Source organism: Salvelinus fontinalis, chromosome 20, assembly GCF_029448725.1.
Source record: "Salvelinus fontinalis isolate EN_2023a chromosome 20, ASM2944872v1, whole genome shotgun sequence".
Classification (NCBI taxonomy): Eukaryota; Metazoa; Chordata; class Actinopteri; order Salmoniformes; family Salmonidae; genus Salvelinus; species Salvelinus fontinalis.
The window spans coordinates 13,759,079-13,782,814 of NC_074684.1; the positions used below are offsets into that span (position 1 = coordinate 13,759,079).

Here is a 23,736-nt window from a genome sequence, read left to right on the forward strand (position 1 = left end):
TCAAGCTCTGTCAGGCTGGATGGGGAGCGTTGCTGATCATCTATTTTCAGGTCTCTCCAGACATGTTAGATCGGGTTCAGGCTGTGGATGGGCCACTCAAAGACATTCAGAGACTCCTGCGTTGCTTGGCTGTGTGCTTAGGGTCGTTGGAAGGTGAACCATCGCCCAGTCTGAGGTCCTGAGTGCTCTTAAGAAAGTTTTCATTATGAATCTCTGTACTTTGCTCCTTTCATCTTACCCTCAATCCTGACTAGCCTCCCAGTCCCTGATGCTGCCACCACTATGCTTCACCGCAGAGATGGTGCCAGGTTTCCTCCAGACGTGACACTTGGCATTCAGGCCAAAGAGTTCGATCTTGGTTTCATCAGACCAGAGAATCTCATGGACTGAGATTTTCTCATGGTCTGAGAGTCTTTAGGTGCCTTTTGGCAAACTCCAAGTGGGCTGTCTTGTGCCTTTTACAGAGGAGTGACTTCCTTCTGGCCACGTACCATAAAGGCCTGATTGGTAGAGTGTTGCAGAGATGGTTTTCCTTCTGGTAGGTTCTCTCATCACCACAGAGGAACTCTAGAGCTCTGTCAGAGTGACCATTGGGTTCTTGGTCACCTCCCTGACCAAGGCCCTTCTCCCCCGATTGCTCAGTTTGGCCAGGCGGCTAGCTCTAGGAAGAGTCTTGGTGGTTCCAAACTTCTTCCATTTAAAAATTATGTAGGCCACTGTGTTCTTGGGGACCTTCAATGCTGCAGAAATGTTTCGGTACCCTTCCCCAGATCAGTGCCTCGACACAATCCTGTCTCTGAGCTCTACGGACAATTTCTTTAACCTCATGGCTTGGTTTTTCTCTGACATGCACTGTCAACTGTGGGACCTTATATAGACAGGTGATGGCCTTTCCAAATCATGCTCAGTCAATTGAATTTACCACAGGTGGACTCCAATCAAGTTGTAAAAACATCTCAAGGATGATCAATGGAAACAAGATGCACCTGAGCTCAATTTCGAAAAGGATCTGGATCTGAATACTTACCTAAATAAGGTATTTATGTTTTATGTTTTTAATACATTTGCAAAAAATGTCTAAAAACATGTCTCAGCTTTGTCAGTATGGGTTAGATTGCTGAGGATTTTTTTATTTATTTTATCAATTTTAGAATAAGGCTGTAATGTAATAAAATGTGGAAATAGTAAATAGGTCTGAATACTTTCCGAAGGCACTGTATATCATAATCTGACTTTGGTGCAGGTCATGTTGTTCTTCACATTACTTTCTCTGGTAAACACACTATATACAATACAATCTATGTTTATTTGTCACATGAACAGGATACAGAAGTGGTAGCCATATCAAAAACAGAAAGTGTCCAAATAAAAATATTTTATAAATATTTTCTAATTATTAGATGATGTTTACCTGACACACTTGTCTAAATTAGGTCACTATTGTCTATAGACATGTACACATGTTCATGAAATGCAATAGATGGCCGTAATCACCCCCAGACACACCTGGTTAACTTGATGGTCATGTAATCATCTGGCGAAGTGGAGTCTATTGTTTAGACATGTAGCTAGTTGGCTAGCTAGCTAAACAATGAACCGGCATAATCCCAACTCATACTACTACAAAACAAACATTGTCATAGCTGTAGTATGAATCTGCATGTAGCTACAGCTACAGCTAACCAACTAGGTTCAATGTTAGCTAGCTAACATTAGGCTATAACTAGAAATACAATTGGATTTCTGATTCAAATAATATTACTACACAGATCATACACTTAACATTAGCTAGTGAGCCAGCAAGCAAGCTAACGTTCGCTAGCTTGCTCACAGTAGGCTTTAACTTGCAATGAAAATGACTTAATGACAAAATTAGAAACGTATAATATCTGAAGATGTAGCTAGACTCTTACCAGTATACATGGATGAACACTTCACGGCAGACAGGAACCATTTAACTCAGTTTTGTTTATAGCTATACTGAACAAAAATATAAACGCAACATGTAAAGCGTTGGTCTCATGTTTCATGAGCTGAAATAAAAGATCCCAGAAATGTTCCATACGCACAAAAAAACGGGTTTACATCCCTGTTAGTGAGCATTTCTCTTTTGCCAAGATAATCCATCCACCTGACAGGTGTGGCATATCAAGAAGCTGATTAAACAGCATGATCATTACACAGGTGTACCTTGGCCTGGGGTACAATAAAAGGCCACTCTAAACTGTGCAGTTTTGTCACACAACACAATGCCACAGATGTCTCAAGTTTTGAGGGAGCGTGCAATTGGCATGCTGACTGACTGCAGCAATATCCACCAGAGCTTTTGCCAGAGAATCTAATGTTAATTTCTCTACCATCCGCCTCCAACATCCTTTTAGAGAATTTGGCAGTAGGTCCATGTAACCATGCCAGCCCAGGACCTCCACATCTGACTTCTTCACCTGCGGGATCGTCTGAGACCACCTGGATAGCTGATGAAACTGAGGACTATTTCTGTCTGTAATAAAGCCCTTTGTTGGTAAAAAACAAATTCTGAATGGCTGGGCTCCTCCAGTGGACGGGCCTATGCTCTCCCAGGCCCACCCATTGCTGCGCCACTGCACTGTCATGTGAAATATATAGATTAGGGCCTAATGAATTGATTTCAATCTGCAGATTTCCTTATGAACTGTAACTCAGTAAAATTGTTGAAATTTTAGCAAGTTGGTTTATATTTTTGTTCAGTATACATCTTGTTTGACCAGCATTGTGTCAAGTCACTCCGGTTCACACTGCCCGTTGCGTGTGCAGAAAGTAGCCCATCACAATCTGTCTGATCGCTGCTGCTAAATTCAGGGCATCAATGTTGTTGTGAAAAGTAGCAAAACTTTTGTAGTTCTCGATGGCTAACGTTATATCTTTCAAAAGCGCTGAGGTAGAAAGGAGTATCAACACACACTGATCAGCTCACGTTATAGACAGAAGCATGCTACATGGCAGGCCAATCCAAACTTATCTCCCTGCACATACAATTCCATCCATTATCTCAGCCAATCATGGAAGGTTCCTGTATTTTTCCGTGGCTAAATCAACTAGGCTAGTAATTTAACAGTGTTATTTGTATTTACAGATGGAATACAAGTTTGTTATTAAGGCCCATGAACGTTCATATGTTCCAGAAGGCATTTCTACCAAAAAACGCAATTGATTAAAAAATGTATATGTTGAAATGTCTCTCTTGTGAAGTAGTGACGTGCGACATACACCTAGCTTCCTGAAATGCGTCATATATAGCCCTCTGCCGATCTGATGCAACACTTATTTTTATGTACAGTCGTGGCCAAAATTTCTGAGAATGACACAAATATTAATTTCCACAAAGTTTGCTGCTTCAGTGTCTTTAGATATTTTTGTCAAATGTTACTATGGAATACTGAAGTATAATTACAAGCATTTCATAAGTGTCAAAGGCTTTTATTGACAATTACATGAAGTTGATGCAAAGAGTCAATATTTGCAGTGTTGACCATTTTTTTTCAAGACCTCTGCAATCCGCCCTGGCATGCTGTCAATTAACTTCTGGGCCACATCCTGACTGATGGCAGCCCATTCTTGCATAATCCATGCTTAGAGTTTGTCAAAATGTGTGGGTTTTTGTTTGTCCACCCACCTCTTGAGGAACACCACAAGTTCTCAATGGGATTGAGGTCTGGGGAGTTTCCTGGCCATGGACCCAAAATATTGATGTTTTGTTCCCCGAGCCACTTAGTTATCACTTTTGCATTATGGCAAGGTGCTCCATCATGCTGGAAAATGCATTGTTTGTCACCAAACTGTTCCTGGATGGTTGGGAGAAGTTGCTCTCGGAAGATGTGTTCGTACCATTCTTTATTCATGGCTGTGTTCTTAGGCAAAATTGTGAGTGAGCCCACTCCCTTGGCTGAGAAGCAACCTCACACATGAATGGTCTCAGGGTGCTTTACTGTTGCCATGACACAGGGCTGATGGTAGCGCTCACCTTGTCTTCTCCGGAAAAGCTTTTTTCCCGGATGCCCCAAACAATCGTAAAGGGGATTTCTTCAGAGAAAATGACTTTACCCCAGTCCTCAGCAGTCCAATCCCTGTACCTTTTGCAGAATACCAGTCTGTCCCTGATGTTTTTCCTGGAGAGAAGTGGCTTCTTTGCTGCCCTTCTTGACACCAGGCCATCCTCCAAAAGTCTTTGCCTCACTGTGCGTGCAGATGCACTCACACCTGCCTGCTGCCATTCCTGAGCAAGCTCTGTACTGGTGGTGCCCCGATCCCGCAGCTGAACCAACTTTAGGAGACGGTCCTGGCGCTTGCTGGACTTTCTTGGGCGCCCTGAAGCCTTCTTCACAACAATTGAACCGCTCTCCTTGAAGTTCTTGATGATCCGATAAATGGTTGATTTAGGTGCAATCTTACTGGCAGCAATGTCCTTGCCTGTGAAGCTCTTTTTGTGCAAAGCAATGATGACGGGACGTGTTTCCTTGCAGGTAACCATGATTGACAGAGGAAGAACAATGATTCCAAGCACCACCCTCCTTAGAAAGCTTCCAGTCTGTTATTTGAACTCAATCAGCATGACAGAGTGATCTCCAGCTTTGTCCTTGTCAACACTCACATCTGTGTTCACGAGAGAATCACTGACATGATGTCAGCTGGTCCTTTTGTGGCAGGGCTGAAATGCAATAGAAATGTTTTTTGGGGATTCAGTTAATTTGCATGGCAAGTGGGACTTTGCAATTAATTGCAATTCATCTGATCACTCTTCATAATATTCTGGAGTATATGCAAATTGCCATCATACAAACTGAGGCAGCAGACTTTGTGAAAATTAATATTTGTGTCATTCTCAACTTTTGGCCACGACTGTAGTTGTACAATGCAATGCGATATGATATCATAATATTTGTCCAATGTGAATAGAATAGGATTCCTCTGAAAGTCATTAGTACAATGTTTCTAGAATGTTTGTGTTTTCCCATGTTACCCCACTCCTCCGCACACTCCACTGGCTTCCAGTCGAAGCTTACATCCACAACAAGACCATTGTACTTGCCTACAGAGCAGCAAAAGGAACTGCCCCTCCCTATACCTTCAGCCTCTACTCAAACTCTACACCCAACCCGAGTACTCCATTCTGCCACCTCTGGTCTCTTGGCCTTCCCACCCCCTTCCCACCCTCTTGGCCTTCCCACCGCTCTGTCCTGGCACCCCAATTGTGGAATCAGCTAGGACAGCAGAGTCCCTGCCCATCTTCCGAAAAGATTATCTTAAATAATCCCACAGCGCCCCCTCCTCAACCGTCCCCCCCAAATGTAGTAAAGCCTTTGTGAACTAACACTTGCGCTTGACTCTTTTCCCTCTTACTAGCTCTAATTTTGCTGATAGCTACTTTGTTGAGGAAAAATGTACCTACTATGACTGTGATATGTGGTTGTCCCACCTAGCTGTTTTAAGATGAATACAGTAACTGTAAATCGCCCTGGATAAAAGTGTCTGCTAAATGACTAAAATGTAAAATGTTTCTACACATTTCTATTCGGCAGATGTATCCTTGTATAGCCCAAAAGCAGTCTTCCTCTTATTTTCCAATGCTATTATGTAGGATTGCACTCAATGTTTTACATTGCTAAATGAGATTGAGAATGGCTTAATTTTCCTTTTGTGTAGAGCAGGAGTGTACTGTTATCTCACACTGTGTATGCGTTCATGCATGCGTACACATTCACTAACATCCCTTCCCATACACACACATACGGTAGATGCACACATATCTTACGCTCTGTTCCCAACACACGTTTTAAACAGCTTGTGGCCTGAAATGATCTTATGGACTACACACACACACACACACACACACACACTCTCCCACACACATAAACTTGCACTCATATACCTTATATACCTTCCGCTAAAATGTCACTCTGTGTTCTTTGAGGTGAAAGGAGCTCTTATAGCTCTTATAACCATTACTAGGCAATTTGCTGCAAATGTAATATCATAACACGTTTTGGTACATTTTTTGAATATTTGTATTATTTTAATCATATTTAGGCTAATTATGTTGACGTGTGTGTTTGTTTGTGTGTGTGTGTTTGTTAGTTACGACAGGAGTGCCAAGGCTGTTTCATGTATATTTCATAATTATTTACATAATTTGTTATGTAATTTGGGACAATGCTCAGTCAAGTGTACATCTGTAGCTGGAGCACACTCTTCCTTGAAATATGCTGACTGTCGAAGAGGCAGTCTTACTGTAGGCCTGTTCTAATGCGGCCTGTTCCTAGCCTGGGTACTGTCATGCCACTCCTTCTTTGGCTTGAATGGCAGCATGGATAAGTCTTGAACATAAACAGTCCTGGGTTCAGGCTAGCATGTTCCCTTGTCTTGGTTAGTGGTAGTACCTAGCTCAGTGATTCCCAAACTGTGGTAGGGTGCACGAATGGGTCGGTAGGGGGGGGCGCAGCGCCTACAACACCTACTCATTCAAGGGTTTTTCTTTATTTTCACTATTTTATACATTGTAGAATAATAGTGAAGACATCACAACTATGAAATAACACATATTGTATCATGTAGTAACCAAAAAAAGTGTTAAACAAATCAAAATATAAGTAGCCACCCTTTGCCTTAATGACAGCTTTGCACACTCTTGGCATTCTCTCAACCAGCTTCATGAGGTAGTCAAATAGAATGCATATCAGTTAACAGGTGTGCCTTGTTAAAAGTTAATTTCTTTCCTTCTTAATGCATTTGAGCCAATCAGTTTTTTTGTGACAAGGTATACAGAAGATAGCCCTATTTGGTGAAAGACCAAGTCCATATTATGGCAAGAACATCTCAAATAAGCAAAGAGAAATGACAGTCCATCATTACTTTAAGACATGAAGGTCAGTCAATCTGGAACATTTCAAGAACTTTTAAAGTTTCAAGTGCAGTCGCAAAAACCATCAAGCGCTATAATGAAACTGGCTCTCATTAGGACCACCCACAGGAAAGGAAGACTCAGAGTTACCTCTGCTGCTTAGGATAAGTTCATTAGAATTATCAGCGACAGAAATTGCATCCCAAATGAATGCTTCACAGAGTTCAACAGACACATCTCAACATCAACTGTTCAGAGGAGACTGTGTGAATCAGGCCTTCATGGTCGAATTGCTGCAAAGAAACCACTACTGAAGGACACCAATAATAAGAAGAGACTTGCTTTTGCCAAGAAACACAAGCAATTGACATTAGACTGGTGGAAATCAGTCCTTTGATCTGATGAGTCCAAATGGCTCCAACCGCCATATCTTTGTGAAATGTAGAGAAGGTGAACGGATGATCTCTGTATGTCTGGTTCCCACCGGGAAGCATGGAGGGAGACGTGTGATGGTGTGGGAGTGCTTTGCTGGTGACACCGTCAGTGATTTGTTTAGAATTCAAGACACACTTAACCAACATGGCTACCACAGCATTCTGCAGTGATACGCCATCCCATCTGGTTTGCGCTTAGTGGGACTATCATTTGTCTTTCAACAGGACAATGACCCAAAACACACCTCCTTACACAGGCTGTGTAAGGGCTATTTGACTAAGAAGGAGAGTGATGGTGCTGCATCAGATGGTCTGGCCTCCACAATCACCTGACCTCAACCCAATTGAGATGGTTTGGGATGAGTTGGACCGCAGAGTGAAGGAAAAGCAGCCAACAAGTGCTCAGCATATGTGGGAACTCCTTCAAGACCGTTGGAAAAGCATTCCTCATGGAGCTGGTTGAGAGAATGCCAAGAGTGTGCAAAGTTGTCATCAAGTCAAAGGGTGGCTACTATTTTGATTTGTTTAACACTTATTTGGTTACTACATGATTTCATATGTGTTATTTCATAGTTTTGATGTCTTCACTATTATTCTACTATGTATAAAATAGTGAAAATAAAGAAAAACCCTTGAATGAGTAGATGTATCAAACTTTTGACTGGTACTATATATACATATGTGTGTACAGTATATATATCAATCTTGAACAGGATTATCTATTTTGTACTGATTTAAAGCAGCCAATTTAGAGTGATAGGCTGTTTTAAAACTCTGCAGCTGCAATAATAAAAATCATCTTTACAATTAAAAAATAAGTCGACTGGATTCAGATACACAGTGCATTCGGAAAGTATTCAGACCTCTTGACTTTTCCACATTTTGTTACGTTAGTCTTATTCTAAAATTGATTTTAAGAAACGTGTTTAAATATCATCAATCTACACACAGTATCCGATAATGACAAAGCGAAAACAGGTTTTTAGAAATGTTTGTTGATGTATTTAAAATAAAGAACAGAAATACCGTATTTGCATAAGTATTCAAACCCTTTGCTATGAAACTCGAAATTGAGCATTGATCATCATTGAGATGTTTCTTCAACTTGATTGGAGTCCACCTGTGATACATTCAGTTGATTGGAAAGGCCTGTCTATATAAGGTCCCACAGTTGACAGTGCATAAGGATATCATAAGGTGAATGCACCAATTTGTAAGTCGCTCTGGATAAGAGCGTCTGCTAAATGACTTAAATGTAAATGTCAGAGCAAAAACAAAGGAATTGTCCATAGAGCTCCGAGACAGGATTTTTTTCAAGGCACAGATCTGGGAAGAGTACCAAAAAAATCTTGCTGCATTGAAGGTCCTCAAGAACACAGTAGCCTCCATCATTGTTAAGTGGAATAAGTTTGTAACCACCAAGAATTTTCCTAGAGCTGGCCGGCCGGCCAAACTACGCAATCGGGGGAGAAGAGCCTTGGTCGGGGAGGTGACCAAGAACCTAATGGTCACTCTGACAGAGCTCCAGAGTTCCTCTGTGGAGATGGGAGAAACTTACAATCAGGCCTTTGTGGTAGAGTGGCCAGACAGAAGCCACTCCTCAGTAAAAGGCACATGACAGCCCGCTTGGAGTTTGCCCCAAAAAATGTTGCCTGAATGCCAAGCGTCACGTCTGGACGCTTGGCACCATCCCTACGGTGAAGCGTAGTGGTGGCAGCATCATGCTGTGGAGATGTTTTTCAGTGGCAGGGACTGGGAGACTAGTCAGGATTGTGGGAAAGATGAACGGAGCAAAGTGCAGAGAGATCCTTGGTGAAAACCTGCTCCAGAGCGCTCAGGACCTCAGACTGGGGCGAAGGTTCACCTTCCAACAGGACAACGACCCTAAGCACACAGCCAAGACAACACAGGGGTGGCTTTGGGACAAGTCTCTGAATGTCCTTGGGTGGCCCAGCCAGAGCCTGGACTTGAACCCGATCGAACATCTCTTGAGAGACCTGAAAATAGCTGTGCAGCGACGCTCCCCATCCAACCTGGCAGAACTTGAGAGGATCTGCAGAGGAGAATGGGAGAAACTCCCCAAATACAGGTGTGCCAAGCTTGTAGCGTCATACCCAAGTAGAGGGTCTGAATACTTATGTAAATGTGATATAAAAAAAAATATATAAAAAAATATGTGCAAACATTTCTAAACCTGTTTTTGCATTGTCATTATGGGGTATTGCGTGTTGATTACTGAGGGGAAATCAATGTAATACATTTTAGAATAAGGCTGTAATGTAACAAAATGTGGGAAAAGTCAAGGGGTCTGAATACTTTCTGAATGCACTGTATTAGTCCTAATTTTAACAGTAGAATAGGCTATTCTGCAGCAAACGTACCTGACACAAGAAGAAAAGGTTCCAGCTGATGAGATGACACGTGCATTGTGAACTGCATTCTATACTGAGATGAGCTGTCTGTCCCCACCCTGAGCGTTGATGACTGATCATGCAGATAGTAGAGCAGAGAAGGTTGTAGAGAGGACAGATTTAGACATTGCATATCATTGAACAGTTCCATTTCACATCATGCTGTTCATAGAAGTAATGTATTATAATTTATGCTCTGATCAAATTGTGTGACCTGCTGTCTAACTATGCTAAATCCGAATTATTAATAATGGGCGATGTTAATCTGGATTGGTTGATTCCGGTATCTGATGGGCTTAAAGATATTTGTACTGAGCTAAATCTAACTCGGCTGATAACTAAACCAACTCGCCCCAACTTTAAACACCCTGGAAAATCTTCTCTCTTTGATATTATTCTAAGAAATACCCCTCATGAGTTTACAGCCAATGGGATATATCAGTTGTCCCATTGCCTGCATAAGAGATGTTGCAGATGAACATGCGCCGCACAAAATGCTAAGGGTGAAAACAGTTCTAATCCTTGGTTCAAGCATAAATTGTCTGAAATTACCGGAAATACATTTAGTTTGTGCTAATGCTAGACTAACTAATTCTACATCAGATTGGCAGTCCTTCAGACAATTGAAAAATAAATGTCTTTATCTGGTTAGAAAAGCAAAATCAACATATTTATTTAATTGTGTATATGAGAGTGGTGGTAATCCAACTTCAGGAAAGTGGTCAAACTTTGAAACAAAACTACAACCCTTTCTTGCCCCAGCAGATTTTGACAGCCTCTGGTCCCATACTAAACAAAATGTTCATTTGTAGTGCATTTTGCTTCAGCTGGCAACGTATTTGAAAGGATAATCTCAAAGAAATTCATATCATTGTACTAGAGAGTCCTCTATTCACCTCAGAAAAGATTGTAGAGAATGATGCACTAACAGACTCACATACTTTATTTTCATTTCATCTACTTGATATCTATGATGTACTAAGTGCTTTGCTAAAGATTGATGTTTTTTTTAAATCCATATGCGCTGACTCACTTAATCCCTTTTTACTGCAGTTCCCTGCACCAGTTATTGTAGAACCATTGACCCATATTTTTTACTTGACAGTTGTTTCTGGTGTTATCCCTAAAATCTGGAAAGCAGCACATGTCCTCCCCGTACATAAAGGAGAAGATCCTTCTGACTTAGATAACTACCGTCCAATCTCCAAATGATCTTGTCTTTCCAAAGTTTTAGAATCCCTGGCCAACTGTCAGCTAAGAATATTTTTAACTTCTCACTCTCTTCTTAATGTGCACCAATTCAGTTTATACCTAGACACTGTTTCAGCTGCTACGCTTGTTTTACATGATGTGTTGAATAGTTTAGATCATACAAATCATTGTGCTGCCTTATTTATAGACCTTTCCCAGGCCTTTTACACTGTTGACCAAAACACTCTCATTCAAAGGTTAGGTGAAATAGCCTGGATCAGGCTTCTTGCATGTGGTTTGAGAATCGTCTGTCAGATAGGACTCAATGCGTGATTTCTGATGGTGTCAAGTCTAGTTTCCTGGATATTACAAAAGGTTTTACTGCAGGGGCTGGTACTGGGGCCTGTTCTCGTTACAATTTAATAAATAATATTGGTCTATCTGTATGCAGACGACACTGGTATATATTCCATTACCCCAACTGTTGACCAGGCTATGTTAGAGATGCAATGTGACTTTGTTGCCTTACAGAAAGCCCTTGTTTGTTTAGAACTTGTACTTAATGCAGGTAAGACTGTTGTTCTCCAATTCTCACAAAGAAGTTTCAGATGGGCTACATATTTATTCATTGGATGGTTCTCCCATCGATCGGGTTCTCTCCTATAAATATCTGAGCATTTAGATTAACAAAGATTTAATGCAAAAAAAAAATATATATATGGATGAGCTAGAAGTAGATCATGGCTCTCCCTAAATAGCAGGAAGCATATTGTACAGTCAACTTTCCTGCCAGTTCTTGACTATGGTGACACCATTTACCAGATTGCGTGAGCCACTACTCTTAAACCTTTGGATGCCGACTAGCACCCTTCGCTTTATCACAGGTGACAGTTTTAATAATCTCCACTGCATCCTGTATCAATAGGTTGGCTGGTCCTCTTTAAAGTGCCGTAGATCACTTCTACTCAAGATTCCAGTTTACTTAACTTTGTTTCTAACACATAAAAGAATGAGCTACCAAACCTGCTCGAAGGATTGATTAACTATTTAGGTCCCTCTGGTCTCAACCATTTAGCTAAATCCTCCTTTAGTTTTAGTTCCCCCCCCAATGTTGAAATAACCCCCCAAAATCCTTGCATCTTAATTCCCTGTTGCCGATAGTGCAGTTTAGGACTCTAGTGTTGAATGAATTAATTGCAGTTGTTTCGATTGATTGTAGTGGTTTATTTGTAGAAATTGTGGTGTTGAGGTTGTGCCTTGTGGTTATTTTCATTCTTCTTGTTTTATTTGTAATGTACATTTATCTTCCTGTTTGTGAGAATGTTTGTACTTAGGTCACCATTGGGAAAGAGACACTGGTCTCAATTGGGCTACCCTGAATAAATGAACGTTTATTCATCCCAGGAAACAGGAGTGGGGTTGGGCGGTAAATCTCGGTAACCAGTTTCTCACTATTAAAGTTTTTATCCTTTGGAACTTTCTCACCATCAATGTTCGAATATTGGAAATATCAGTTCCACTCCTCACTCCGAGCAAGCAGTCCACACACAGTCACACACACACACACACACAGTATTCCTGTCTGCAAGCTACATAACCCTGTGTCTATGCAGCTCTGTACTGCCTTGTTGTTGACCCCAAGACGGCCCCTGAACGTGCAGGGAGTCATTTCTGTGCCTGTGTGCATTTGTGGCTAACGCTTACTGGCAGCCCCAACTCCAGTCTTACATAACAGACAGTCTGGCCACTGGGGACCCCTGTCAATATGCTGGAAATATATGCTGGAAACAATCTTGCTCTGCTCTGCTTTTTATTGTCCTCCCCTTTCACTTCTCTTTTCATGTCTGTCTTTGGGTTTCTCTCTCTCTCTCTTTCTCTCTGTCTCTCTCTCACCCTCCATTGAATTGGAAGTTAATTGAAAATAATGTAATTGAATGGAATACACAATGGAATTGATTGAACATACAGAACGTTAGAGAGTCTGAGGTATGGCAGCTTTGTTGCCATTATACATGGAAGCACAGTCCAAAGATGGTAGCTGCCTGTGACTAGATCTGTCACCAAGAAGGATACTCTATATTGCTGTGTCATTTGGATTGAAATTCACAGTGACACTTGGATAGATAATCCCCAGATCTGTAAATTAATCTCTCTCTCTCTCTCTCTGTGTCTCTGTCTCTGTCTCTCTCTCTGTCTCTCTGTCCCCCACAACTGCTATTTTCATCACAGTACGACGTCCTGTATCAGTCGTTGCAGTGTCCCATCCAAACCCTCCAAATGACAGCATAATGAAGGCACTAAGATGGCTGACAGATTGTGACCCATATCTTGGCTGCTATTTCTCATGATGGGTTTCCACCAACCCCGTTCTCTGGCGTTCCCTTGATCTTCTTGGCAGCTTGGCACACACGGCTCGTTCTTTTGAATGCTCGTTTCTGGTTGCCTTTTTCTGTTGCATAGCTATCAATTGAGATCTATGCTACGTGGCTACTTATGTAGTGAAGGTGTCTTATACCTTATAGGCCCACATCTAAATAACATATGGCTCTTCCCAAAAAGAGCTTCTAAACCAGGAAGTTTCCCCAGTGTTTATGCTAATGTCATCTCCCAAAGTCTACCATTACGACATTCACCAAACCTGCTTAAGAACATCGACATAGGTCCCTATTGTTAGATATTGCGCTAAGCTGTTAAACTATCCCAGCATACCACCCTGCATACCACTGCTGGCTTGCTTCTGAAGCTAAGTAGGGTTGGTCCTGGTCAGTCCCTGGATGGGAGACCAGATGCTGCTGGAAGTGGTGGTGTTGGAGGGCCAGTAGGAGGCACTCCTTCCTCTGGTCTAAAAATTATCCCAATGCCCCAGGGCAGTGATTAGGGGCACTGCCCTGTGTAGGGTGCCGTCTTTTAGATAGGGATGTTAAAACGGGTGTCCTGACTCTCTGAGGTCATTAAAGATCCCATAGCATTTATCGTAAGATTAGGGGTGTTAACCCTGGTGTCCTGGCTAAATTCCCAATCTGGCCCTCAAACCATCACGGTCACCTAAAAATTCCCAGTTTACAATTGGCTCATTTATCCCCCTCTACTCTGTAACTATTCCCCAGGTTGTTGCTGTAAATGAGAATGTGTTCTCAGTCAACTTACCTGGTAAAATAAAATTTTCATATCTCTTAATGATCCAGCAAACCTTGTCTTTATCACACAAAATAAGTCTTTGAAGTCAGGAGAGTCTCGGAAACGGAGGAAAGAGATCCTGGAATAAGAATGTCAGGGATGATGCCTCTTTTAGAAATGGAAGCCATTGGAAGAGTTTGAAAAAGAAAGATGGGTCAAATGAGATTGTGCGCTGCTGGTTTTGAAAGTTGCTCTGTTGTCACAAACCGTTGCTTAGTGACAGTTTGAGGTGAAATGAACTATGGGGACAGGAGAATCTTATTTAGATTCTTATTTAGGTAGGGCTATTTATGTTGTTTGGTAATAGTGGTGTCCTGGTCACACATCCAGTCCTTCTATGTAAAGAGTATGTGGACTGTATGGAGAGTATTTTTACTGTATCACTTTTGAGATTGTTATCCTTTTTCGCTAAGTAGAGGCCAGATCTCTTATGCCACAAGTCAACTTTCTATAGTTTTTTCCCTCTGTTCTACCTTTGGACTTTAACTATTCATTTAACTAATCATAATTTAAACAACTGATAAACGTGAGCATATTGATGAACTGCATCACACAATATGAATATGTAATGGTGTCAGTCATTATACCAGGCTCTCTGTGTATTTCCCTTGTATCTGCCTGAATATGCAACATTATAATGGGTGCTGGAGATTAATACAAAACACACATTGCAGTGGAAGACAATTCCAAAATCTCTCCAAATAAAACAAAATCCTCTCAGCTCTCACCGCTAAGCCTGTTACGACAATTACAGTATACCACAAAGGCGGCCCGGGGTCCGCCTACATTATTGATGCAACTTGGGTAAATACTAAACAGCGTAGCATCGCATTGTCTCAGAGACTCTGAACACTCCAGACTCCAGCGAGGCGGAGAAGATTATCTCTCCGTTTCAAAATGGCCTCCCTCTCCAATGAATTACCTGACTGCGCAGTAATCACAGAGTCACGCCTGAAGGCATGCAAGGTTCCGAGGGCACCAAAAGAAAATGGGGAAATCATTATCAGATAATCAAGCCTTTTGCCCCTTCCCCCCATCCCCCTGGAAACATGGAAATCAAGTCCCTGTCAAATCAAATTTAAAAAAACTGCACTCTTTATTAAAAACGGGAAAACAGGAGGCTTTGGCTGCATTCCAAGTACCACCCTATTCCCTATATAGTCCATTACTTTTGACCAGAGCCTTATGGTCAAAACTAGTGCACTATATTGGGGATATGGTGTCATTTGGAATGCTGCCCTTGATACGACATTAAACGGAGCCCTGTCTTCCAGAAAATGTGAAGACAAGTGTTGTTATTAGACTGGTAAATGTGTTGTTCTCTGTCTCTCTTCTCAGATGGCAAGTCGGAGAGCGGGGAATTGGACCTGGACGGCATCGATGATAATGAAATTGAGAGGGTATGCTCTTCCTCTTAAGTGCTTTTGAGATAAGAATACTTTTAACACAAATCATAAGGATTTTTCTTTAAACACAAGCTTCCTCTACTTATGTCCCTTACATGAGAGCTTTTTTGTTGTTCCATATCCCAATTCCCCCAGAGTGCCAGACGTTATGGGGCGGCAGGTAGCCTAGTGGTAAGAGCGGTAGACTAGTAACCGAAAGGTTGATAGATCGAATCCCATAGCTGACAAGGTAAAAAATCTGTTGTTCTGACCCTGAATAAGGCAGTTAACACACTGTTCCTAGGCCGTCATTGAAAATAAGAGTTTGTTCTTAACTGACTTGCCTAGTTAAAAAAACAATACGTTTTTTTATCAACAACGGCACTGGAGTAATTAGGGTTAAGTGCCTTGCTCCAGGGCATATCAACAGATTTTTCACCTTGTCTGCTCAGGGATTCGAACTAGCAACATTTTAATTACTGGCCCTACGCTCTAACTGCTAGTCTACGTGCTACCTACCCTAGCACTTTACCCTTGTAGCACCTTACTAAAACCCTTACTTCCCCCTTGCTTCTTGCAGTATATCCTCAACGACAAAGAAGTAAGAGTTAAGACGGATCTGTGGATGAAGCAGAATGAGGAATATCTGAGGGAGCAGAAAGGTGAGCGAACAGACAAAGGCAAAACCTGTCATGCCCTATTCAAAATTCACATATTCATATTGATCCACCGTGTTACGACGCAGTTCCCGAACAGGTTTTCATATTAGCCAGCTCTGTAACGAACCAATTGTTCCCAATCCTCGATGGTCAAAAATGTTTGTTTAAGATTTTCTGCTGTCATCATGGTCATAAACCTCTTTGTTGAGCATTTAAGTACTTGTACGTCCCTTCAATATATTTATCTATGTTAATTTATGTTTATTCACCATCGCCCAGTTGAACCAATGGAATTTATTAGGCTGTTATTTTGTTGTAAGTGGCTGAATAGCTAGGGCCAACAAAAAGGATGTGTCCCAAATTACGCCATATTCCCTTTATAGGGTACTACCTCCCATAAGGCGCCTGTCAAAAGTAGTGCACTATATAGGGAATGGTGCCATTTGGGGACGCATCCTCTATTCCCTCTGAAATACCGCTGTAGCTAAGTCGTCTATTCTATCAGTACCAGAATACAGTAATTACCTATACCATACTATTGTCTAGACATAATTACCTATTCAGTCCTTACTGTCTATTGTAGAGGGGATATATCCAGTTGTTTTGTTCTTGTTTTGTTAGAAAAGGAGGAGAGGATAACTAAAGAGAAAGAGCAAGGGACCTACAAGGAAAAGGTAAGGAATCGAAGGGTGGATATGGTGTGTGTGTGTCTCTGTCTGTCTGGGTTTTATATGCATTCGTTTCATGTGCATGCTTTTGTAGCTGTGTGCTCAAGAATTGTGTGTGCACGTGTGTGTGTGTGTAGAGGTGGCCCTTCCTCGGTCCCGCGGCTGGCTACAGACACAGAACAGCTGTTTGTCTGGAGCTGGCGCATATTTTCAGTTTGAGCCAAATCAGCCTGTGCTCTGCTCTGGTCTTCAGTTTCAATGCAGAGGCTCCAGAGACTATATGAATATGACTACTATGGCAGGGGTGCGCTAACCCTGCACTAACCTGTCTCGCCATCTCCACATCTGCCTGCTTTCTACCCGGTTGGATTAGCCGTACTCTAGCAGAGTAGCAGACCGCCTAATGAGGTGCAGAGAGGACATGATACCTATTCCAGATGCTCAGGGGTGAAGTTACCCTTAGGTACAGATATAGGATCAGCTTCCTCTCCCCCCAATATTAACCTTAACCATTACTAGAGAAAATGTAAAACTGTCCCAAGATTAGCGTCTAGAGGCACAACTACGGAGGAGGGGCTCAAGGTCCACAGTAGTTGGGGTCTCATTGTGGTCAAGGCAGTGTTTTTTTCTTCTTGTTTTCCTTTTCCTCCTGATACAGCGTTCTGTATGACAAACAGGCGCTGCGTCCCGGATTGTGCCCTATTTCCTATATAGTGCACTACTTTTGACCGGAGCCCTATAGGCCCTGTCAAAATTAGTAGTGCACTACATTAGGGTGCCATTTGGGACACAACCAAGGTCTTTCGGAGATCACTTGAAAGTCATGGCTGACCGAGAGGCATGGAAAGGTTTCAGGGCCTACTGAGCTTCTGTCATCTCGCTAATCACAGACTTTTTTAGGGTGACGTCATGCTTGCTGACCCCAAAGAAAAAGGGCGTATCGTCCATGACTTAATACAACACTTAACTAGCTACTGTTGTTATTACTATCAACAGCGATTCTAGTTAATGAGTTTACCATTTGTTACGTTATCACTAATATCAATATATCAATCTGTGCATGTAACTCTCAACTTGGTGTCCCACGGCTTGCAATGTCCTACAGCTGAGGTCTCTGGTCTTGGAGAGCTACTGGGCTGGAACAAAAGTCTACAGGACCAGATTAGAGAATGCCACTCTATACATCTATCATATCTGATATAGTAGTATGTACAGTATATCTGCATCGCATTATTATGTCTCCCAAATTCCTCCCTAAATAAAAAGAATAATAAAGGTAATCTTAATGCTTCCAACAATCTAATGGAACTCATTCAACCAATGTTAAATTCCTCCCGACATATCAGGAGGGTATTCACTAGGAACCAAACGTAAGCAAATAGCTGAAATGGGGAGGGATTAACCTGAACTTGTCCAATAACGAACGCTTGTTTCCGTTGCGAAACATTTTGCTACGGTTTACTATGGTGTGCACTAATGAACACAACCCAGATCTTCTCAACTCTCCCCCCTCTCTCTTACCCTTGCAGCCCAAGAAAACGTCCAAGAAGCGGGAGCCCATCCGTGCCAGTACGGCGGGCGAGGCCATCGAGAAGATGCTGGAGCAGAAGAAGATCTCCAGCAAGATCAACTACGACGTGCTGCGTGACCTTAACAGCAAGGGTGGCAGTGGCAACAGCAGTCCTGCCCGGCCAACCTCCTCGGAAGAGCCACCCAGTGGCCCCCCTGGGCGGAAGAGGCTGACCCGCCGCAAGAAGCAGCCCAACAAGACCAATATGGGCCTGGCCACCACCGCCAGCATCATGGGCAAAAGGTAAGGGGATTTCAACTAGAATTGTTAGAAGTAACCTAGCCTTCACATATGGATGAGTGTAACTAACGTTTACATTTTAGTAGACGCTCTAATCCAGAGCAATTTACAGTAGTGAGTGCATACATTTACCTACGGGTCCACCGTGGGAATCACACCAACAAACTTGGCGTTGTAAGCAGCATGCTCTACCAACTGATCCACACGGGAGAGTTAGCTTGGGTTGAGCTAATTCTGTTCTCATTAGTAGGTCTGCAGGTTTTATTTCTTAAAGGGATACTTTGGGATTTTGGCAATGAACTTGTGGATACCATTTTTATGTCTCTACGTGCAGTTTAAGGAAGTGGCTAACTAGTGTTAGAGCAATTGCTAACAAGCTGTTACCGTAGACTTCCAGTCACTGCGCTAACGTTTTTACATTGCTGCTACTCGTTGTTTATTGTCTATGCATAGTCACTTTATCCCTACCTACATGTTCAAATGACCTCGACTAAGCTGTACCCCCGCACATTGACTCGGTACCAGTACCCCCTGTATGTAGCATCATTATTGTTATTTTATTGTGTTACTTTTTTATTATATTTATTTATTAGATAATCTTTTTACTTTAGTTTATTTATTGAATATTCTCTTAACTCTATTTTCTTAAAACTGCATTTTTGGTTAAGGGCTTGTAAGTAAGCATTTCACAGTAAGGTTGTATTCGTTGTATGTGACAAAAATTAGATTGGAGTTTGATTTGATTTGAATGCTATTCCTGTGTGAATATAGGAGAAGGTACAGTAGTGAAATGCTAAGGTCAGAACTAAGCTTCGACAGAGAAGGAATTGGAGTAATATAGAAATGTTTAGATTGCGAAAAGTCGTTATGGTTGGAAAATATCCCATTAGCTGGGCTCTGAGAAGCACTTCTGGGATACAAAATGCAACAAGGCTAATGTTGCTTATGATGCCTCTATCTTATCGAGGCATTAAACAGACAGGCTATTCAACAAGCCATTTTTATAATTTCCTGACAACATGGAAACACTTTCACATAACCACAGGAATCAGGCCCTTTTTACCACCAATAATAGGCACCAATTGTGGCGTAAAGGTCCCCTATTGCCTCTGGAGGTGTTCAAATTGTACACCCTCCTCAGTCCCCCACTACCACTCACCCCATTTCTGATCCCTAGGCTGGTTTGCCGAAGACAAGCCAATCTTGCCCTCTGGACGTCATGTCTGAGGTGTCTGTCTTCCCCCCTCTCTCCAATTAATCCTCCAGTTGGACTCCAAATGTCCTTGTGAGAGATGTAATGAATGCAGAGCAGACGGAGCATGAGATCACGACTTCTGTTACTGACACGCCACGACAGACCATTTCTCATTTTGCCAATAATTTCTAGATCATGCCACGGCCACATTAATGATAATTAACATTTTGGTAATGAATTCTGAATTGGTAATGAAAATGAGATGTGAGGCACTGTTGGAGAGCTGATGAGTAGACTGCCGGTAGAATTACAAAGCCCCCATCACCTACCCTACCCCCCCTTCAGCAGGCTCAGGTGCCGGGGTCGGTACTATCTAGTCTCTGGTCAACTCCAACAGATTGGAGCTATCCCTTCAGGCCTCGTTTCTTCATCAAAAGGCAGATGCTGGGTTTATATTCAATTTTCTCCCACTAACAATGGATTGACTGCCATCAGTTATGTATATTATGTGTCCATGGAAGTAGAGCTCATTTGATGGAATCGTGTCACATCTGGCTATTCAGTGTGTTAATGAATTAGATACAAGCATTACGGTAGGATTTTTTATGAATGTTGACCTAGACATCATGTTTCAACTAAGTAGGGTCCAGCCTTTCATTCGTCATATTTAAGGTTGCACGTCTTCTCCTATTGTTTGAGCACAAAGCCTTACAGTCTCATTGACTCATTGATGCACTTGTGTCCCATCACTGCAACCTTGAAGTTGCTGAGGCTCTGGGCTTCAACCAAACAGACCACCGGTTCTCAGAATGTGATCAGTTTACGCGGGGGGAGGTGGGGAGTAGACGACGTGGAACAAATCAAATGTATTTATATAGTTCTTCTTAAATCAGCTGATATCTCAAAGTGCTGTACAGAAACCCAGCCTAAAACCCCAAACAGCAAGCAATACAGGTGTAGAAGCACGGTGGCTAGGAAAAACTCCCTAGAAAGGCCAAAAATCTGACAATGAACTCAAGTTTCAGTTCCAGTGCTACAGCAGCGGATCTGAGCCTCCTGCTGGATTATGGGAAAGCATCTGGAACTCTGTCTATTGGGATGATGAGAGGGGGGTAGGATTAGTTTCCCTGTGTGCACTTTAGCTGGCCAGGGTTTGTCTAGATTGGGCCAGCACCCTGAACTATAAGGTATGCCAGCCTCACTTCTGTGCATAAAGCCCCTTCTATTCCCGTCAGTGAGAAACGGCTACGTTTTGTTTCTGTTTCGTACATGTTTCCTCATTGGATTCAAACAAGAATGTGTGCATTTTTAATGCTCCCTAAACTTTATATCAGCATCTAGTATTGAAGCACAGCCAGATATCTGAGACTGAGGGAACAGAGTGACTTTCTCTAAGTGTTTCTCTTGAATGTTTGAAAGCTAGCACTTGGTATGCGACTTGGTATACCCGCACAACACATTTCAGTTTGTTGTCACATAAAATGCTCAGTGCTTGTCATTGTGATGCATCTTACATTAGTTGGAGGCAAGATTGCTCTCTTTAAAGTTGTTGCTGCCTCCCATTTGTATGAGGAACCGTGGTGCGAGTCGAGCTTGTGTGATTCAGGTGGCTTAGCCTGCTCTTGGATCTCGCTGTTATACCTGGTACCTCAGAGCGTGCGTTGTGTTTTAAAAGCCCTTAGAGGAAAGGAGTGGAAAGGGAGAAGGGAGCCTGACAGTAAATCCATTGTCGGCTGTGATCCTGTTGGTTAGTGCGCCGCCGCGCTTACACAAACACCCAACCCCCCCCCCCCCAACACCTTCTCCTCGGATGACGCACAGCTAGTGTTGTTGATCATATCATCCTAGCCTCCCCCACCCCCCCCCCCCCCCCCCCCCACTCAGAGCGGAAAACTTTGTCATTGAATTGAAATACTTTCTTAGACACAAAGTTGGAACAGTCTCTGATGCATGTTTTTTATTTTCATCTCATTTGAACCAGGTAAATTCATTGAGAAGTAGTTGTCATCTGCATTAATGGCCTGGCAAGATGTACAGCACACATCAACAAACACAACAGCAGAGTCAGTCCAATATAGTAATTAAACATATATTTCCCCCATTACAGGGCTGTAACACTTTTCTCACTGACATAACTGGAGCTAACTGTCCGAGTCTGAACGTGCTCAGCTATCCATGGTGCTCTCTCACTCGCAGAGCAGAGACTCCTGGAATTCATTTTCTGTCTCGCATTCAGACACACTCTGAACACTGAAACTTTCCCACAGCCACAGATCACGAGAAGTCTCACCCCTCCCTTTCACTACAAGTCCTCCACCAGCTGCCAGACGAAAGCCCCCTCCGCGCCCACCAAACTAACAAAGATCGAAAAGCGCTCTTCCAGAGAGGGCAAAACTAATTACCCTGTAGTTCTTTGTCCCTCATCAACTCCTCCCTCCCGCCCCATCCCTTTCTCTTTATGAAAGCTACAATCCCTGACTAGTCAAGGTTGGTTGTTTTAAGTGTAAATTGTAACGAACGGTGGCAGAAAAGTCTGTGTGCTGATCTCTTTTCAGGGAGTCCCACAGGAGCCTCTCAACCGTACCCTTTACTTGACCTTGATATGATTTTTGTTTTACTGGTAGCATTCAGGACCAGTGACACAGCAGGAAACTTCAGCAGACACACAGAGCTGTTCTGCATTTGAAAGGACTCGTAATTCCAGCCTCCCGACGACCTTTTTGCTCCTGACTAGCTTCCGATACAATACAATAATGTCAACCTGGGGTCAGGTGTGTTTGTTTGTGTCTTTATCGACCTCGCAAAGGTCAAAGTTTGGAGCAAGAAGCACAGGCTGTCTCGTCTCACGCTGGCCAGAAATAGCAGCCCAGGATCTGGGGCACCCTGATGTGTTTTGCCGGGTTCGTCTCTGAGAGATTGCCTCTCGCCTTCTCCCCCTCAAACTATCTCCAATTTCCTCTTGAAATGTCATCATTTCCATCCGGCTGCTACTTTTCCCTCTGCTGTGACTCCCCTCCCCCTTTGCCTGCTAACCCACTCCCAGCACCCGTGCGAAAGGCTACCTCTGCAAACCAACAGATGACACAGATGCTCTGGGTCATGCCAAAGCCCTCAGATGCCCATCCCGTTGCTGTTGAGGGGACCTGTTATGGAGGCACCCGGGTGTGGAATGTGCTGTGGCTGTGTGTGAATGATGCACCATGCAGTCAGACCCCCTGGTAGGCTCCCCTAGACCCCCACCCCCTTCCATGCCCTCAAGCACAGCCCCCAACCGACAGATTGATTTGTCAACTCTCCACAGCATCTCTGTCATGTCGTGCCACATCCCCAGTATCCCTGCATTGGTAAACACTGGAGTTGTTGACAGACGATTTCCCCAGAGGGCAGGATCTGGCCTATCGGTGTCTCCCTGAGCCATGCCTGTGGGGAGCGGAGGGAAGGCACGCGAGCAGACCCTGTCTCCACCCGTAGGCAGGAAAGGACTTGCAGAGTGACATGTGTGCAGAACAGGACCTGGATGTCTGGTTGTGTGGGCTTTTCTTTCCTATGGACTATACAGATCACATAACAGACTCTGTAATGTTTAGTCTGCATAATGCACCAGAGAGCTCTTTTCCTGAGATGTATTTTCCGGAACGCCTGGCATTCTTTCTGTTGTCAAACAGTCAGAGGGATGGCTCAAGCTCGCAAATGCATTTCTTATGTCAGTAAATCCCTGCCCACGCTCCACTCTCGCAGTGCCTCTCTTGTCAGGGGCAGCCACTTATTTGTGTGTGGAAGAATCCCAGCCTCTTCTTATCCAGACAGTCACTGTCTCCCTCACTGGCACCCCTTGTCCGTCTGTGCCATTGTGCGAAACAGCAGCTAGTCAGAGTCTTCTCTTAAAGATTAGCAGTGGAGACCGATGGTCGGGTGGAAGTCCTTCTTCAAAG

The 23,736-nt window shown here is 43.0% G+C and overlaps 1 protein-coding gene across 3 annotated transcripts in view; it reads left to right on the plus strand.

Moving 5' to 3' along the window:
• brf1b (BRF1 RNA polymerase III transcription initiation factor subunit b) overlaps positions 1-23,736 on the plus strand; it is a 132,600-nt gene that overhangs the window by 77,041 nt on the left and 31,823 nt on the right. For all 3 annotated transcript variants that reach the window (XM_055872474.1, XM_055872475.1, XM_055872476.1), the window contains 4 exons: positions 15,426-15,487; positions 16,053-16,134; positions 16,753-16,805; positions 18,329-18,612. In XM_055872474.1, coding sequence (XP_055728449.1) covers positions 15,426-15,487; positions 16,053-16,134; positions 16,753-16,805; positions 18,329-18,612 — 481 coding nt within the window. The remainder of the gene's footprint in view (positions 1-15,425; positions 15,488-16,052; positions 16,135-16,752; positions 16,806-18,328; positions 18,613-23,736) is intronic.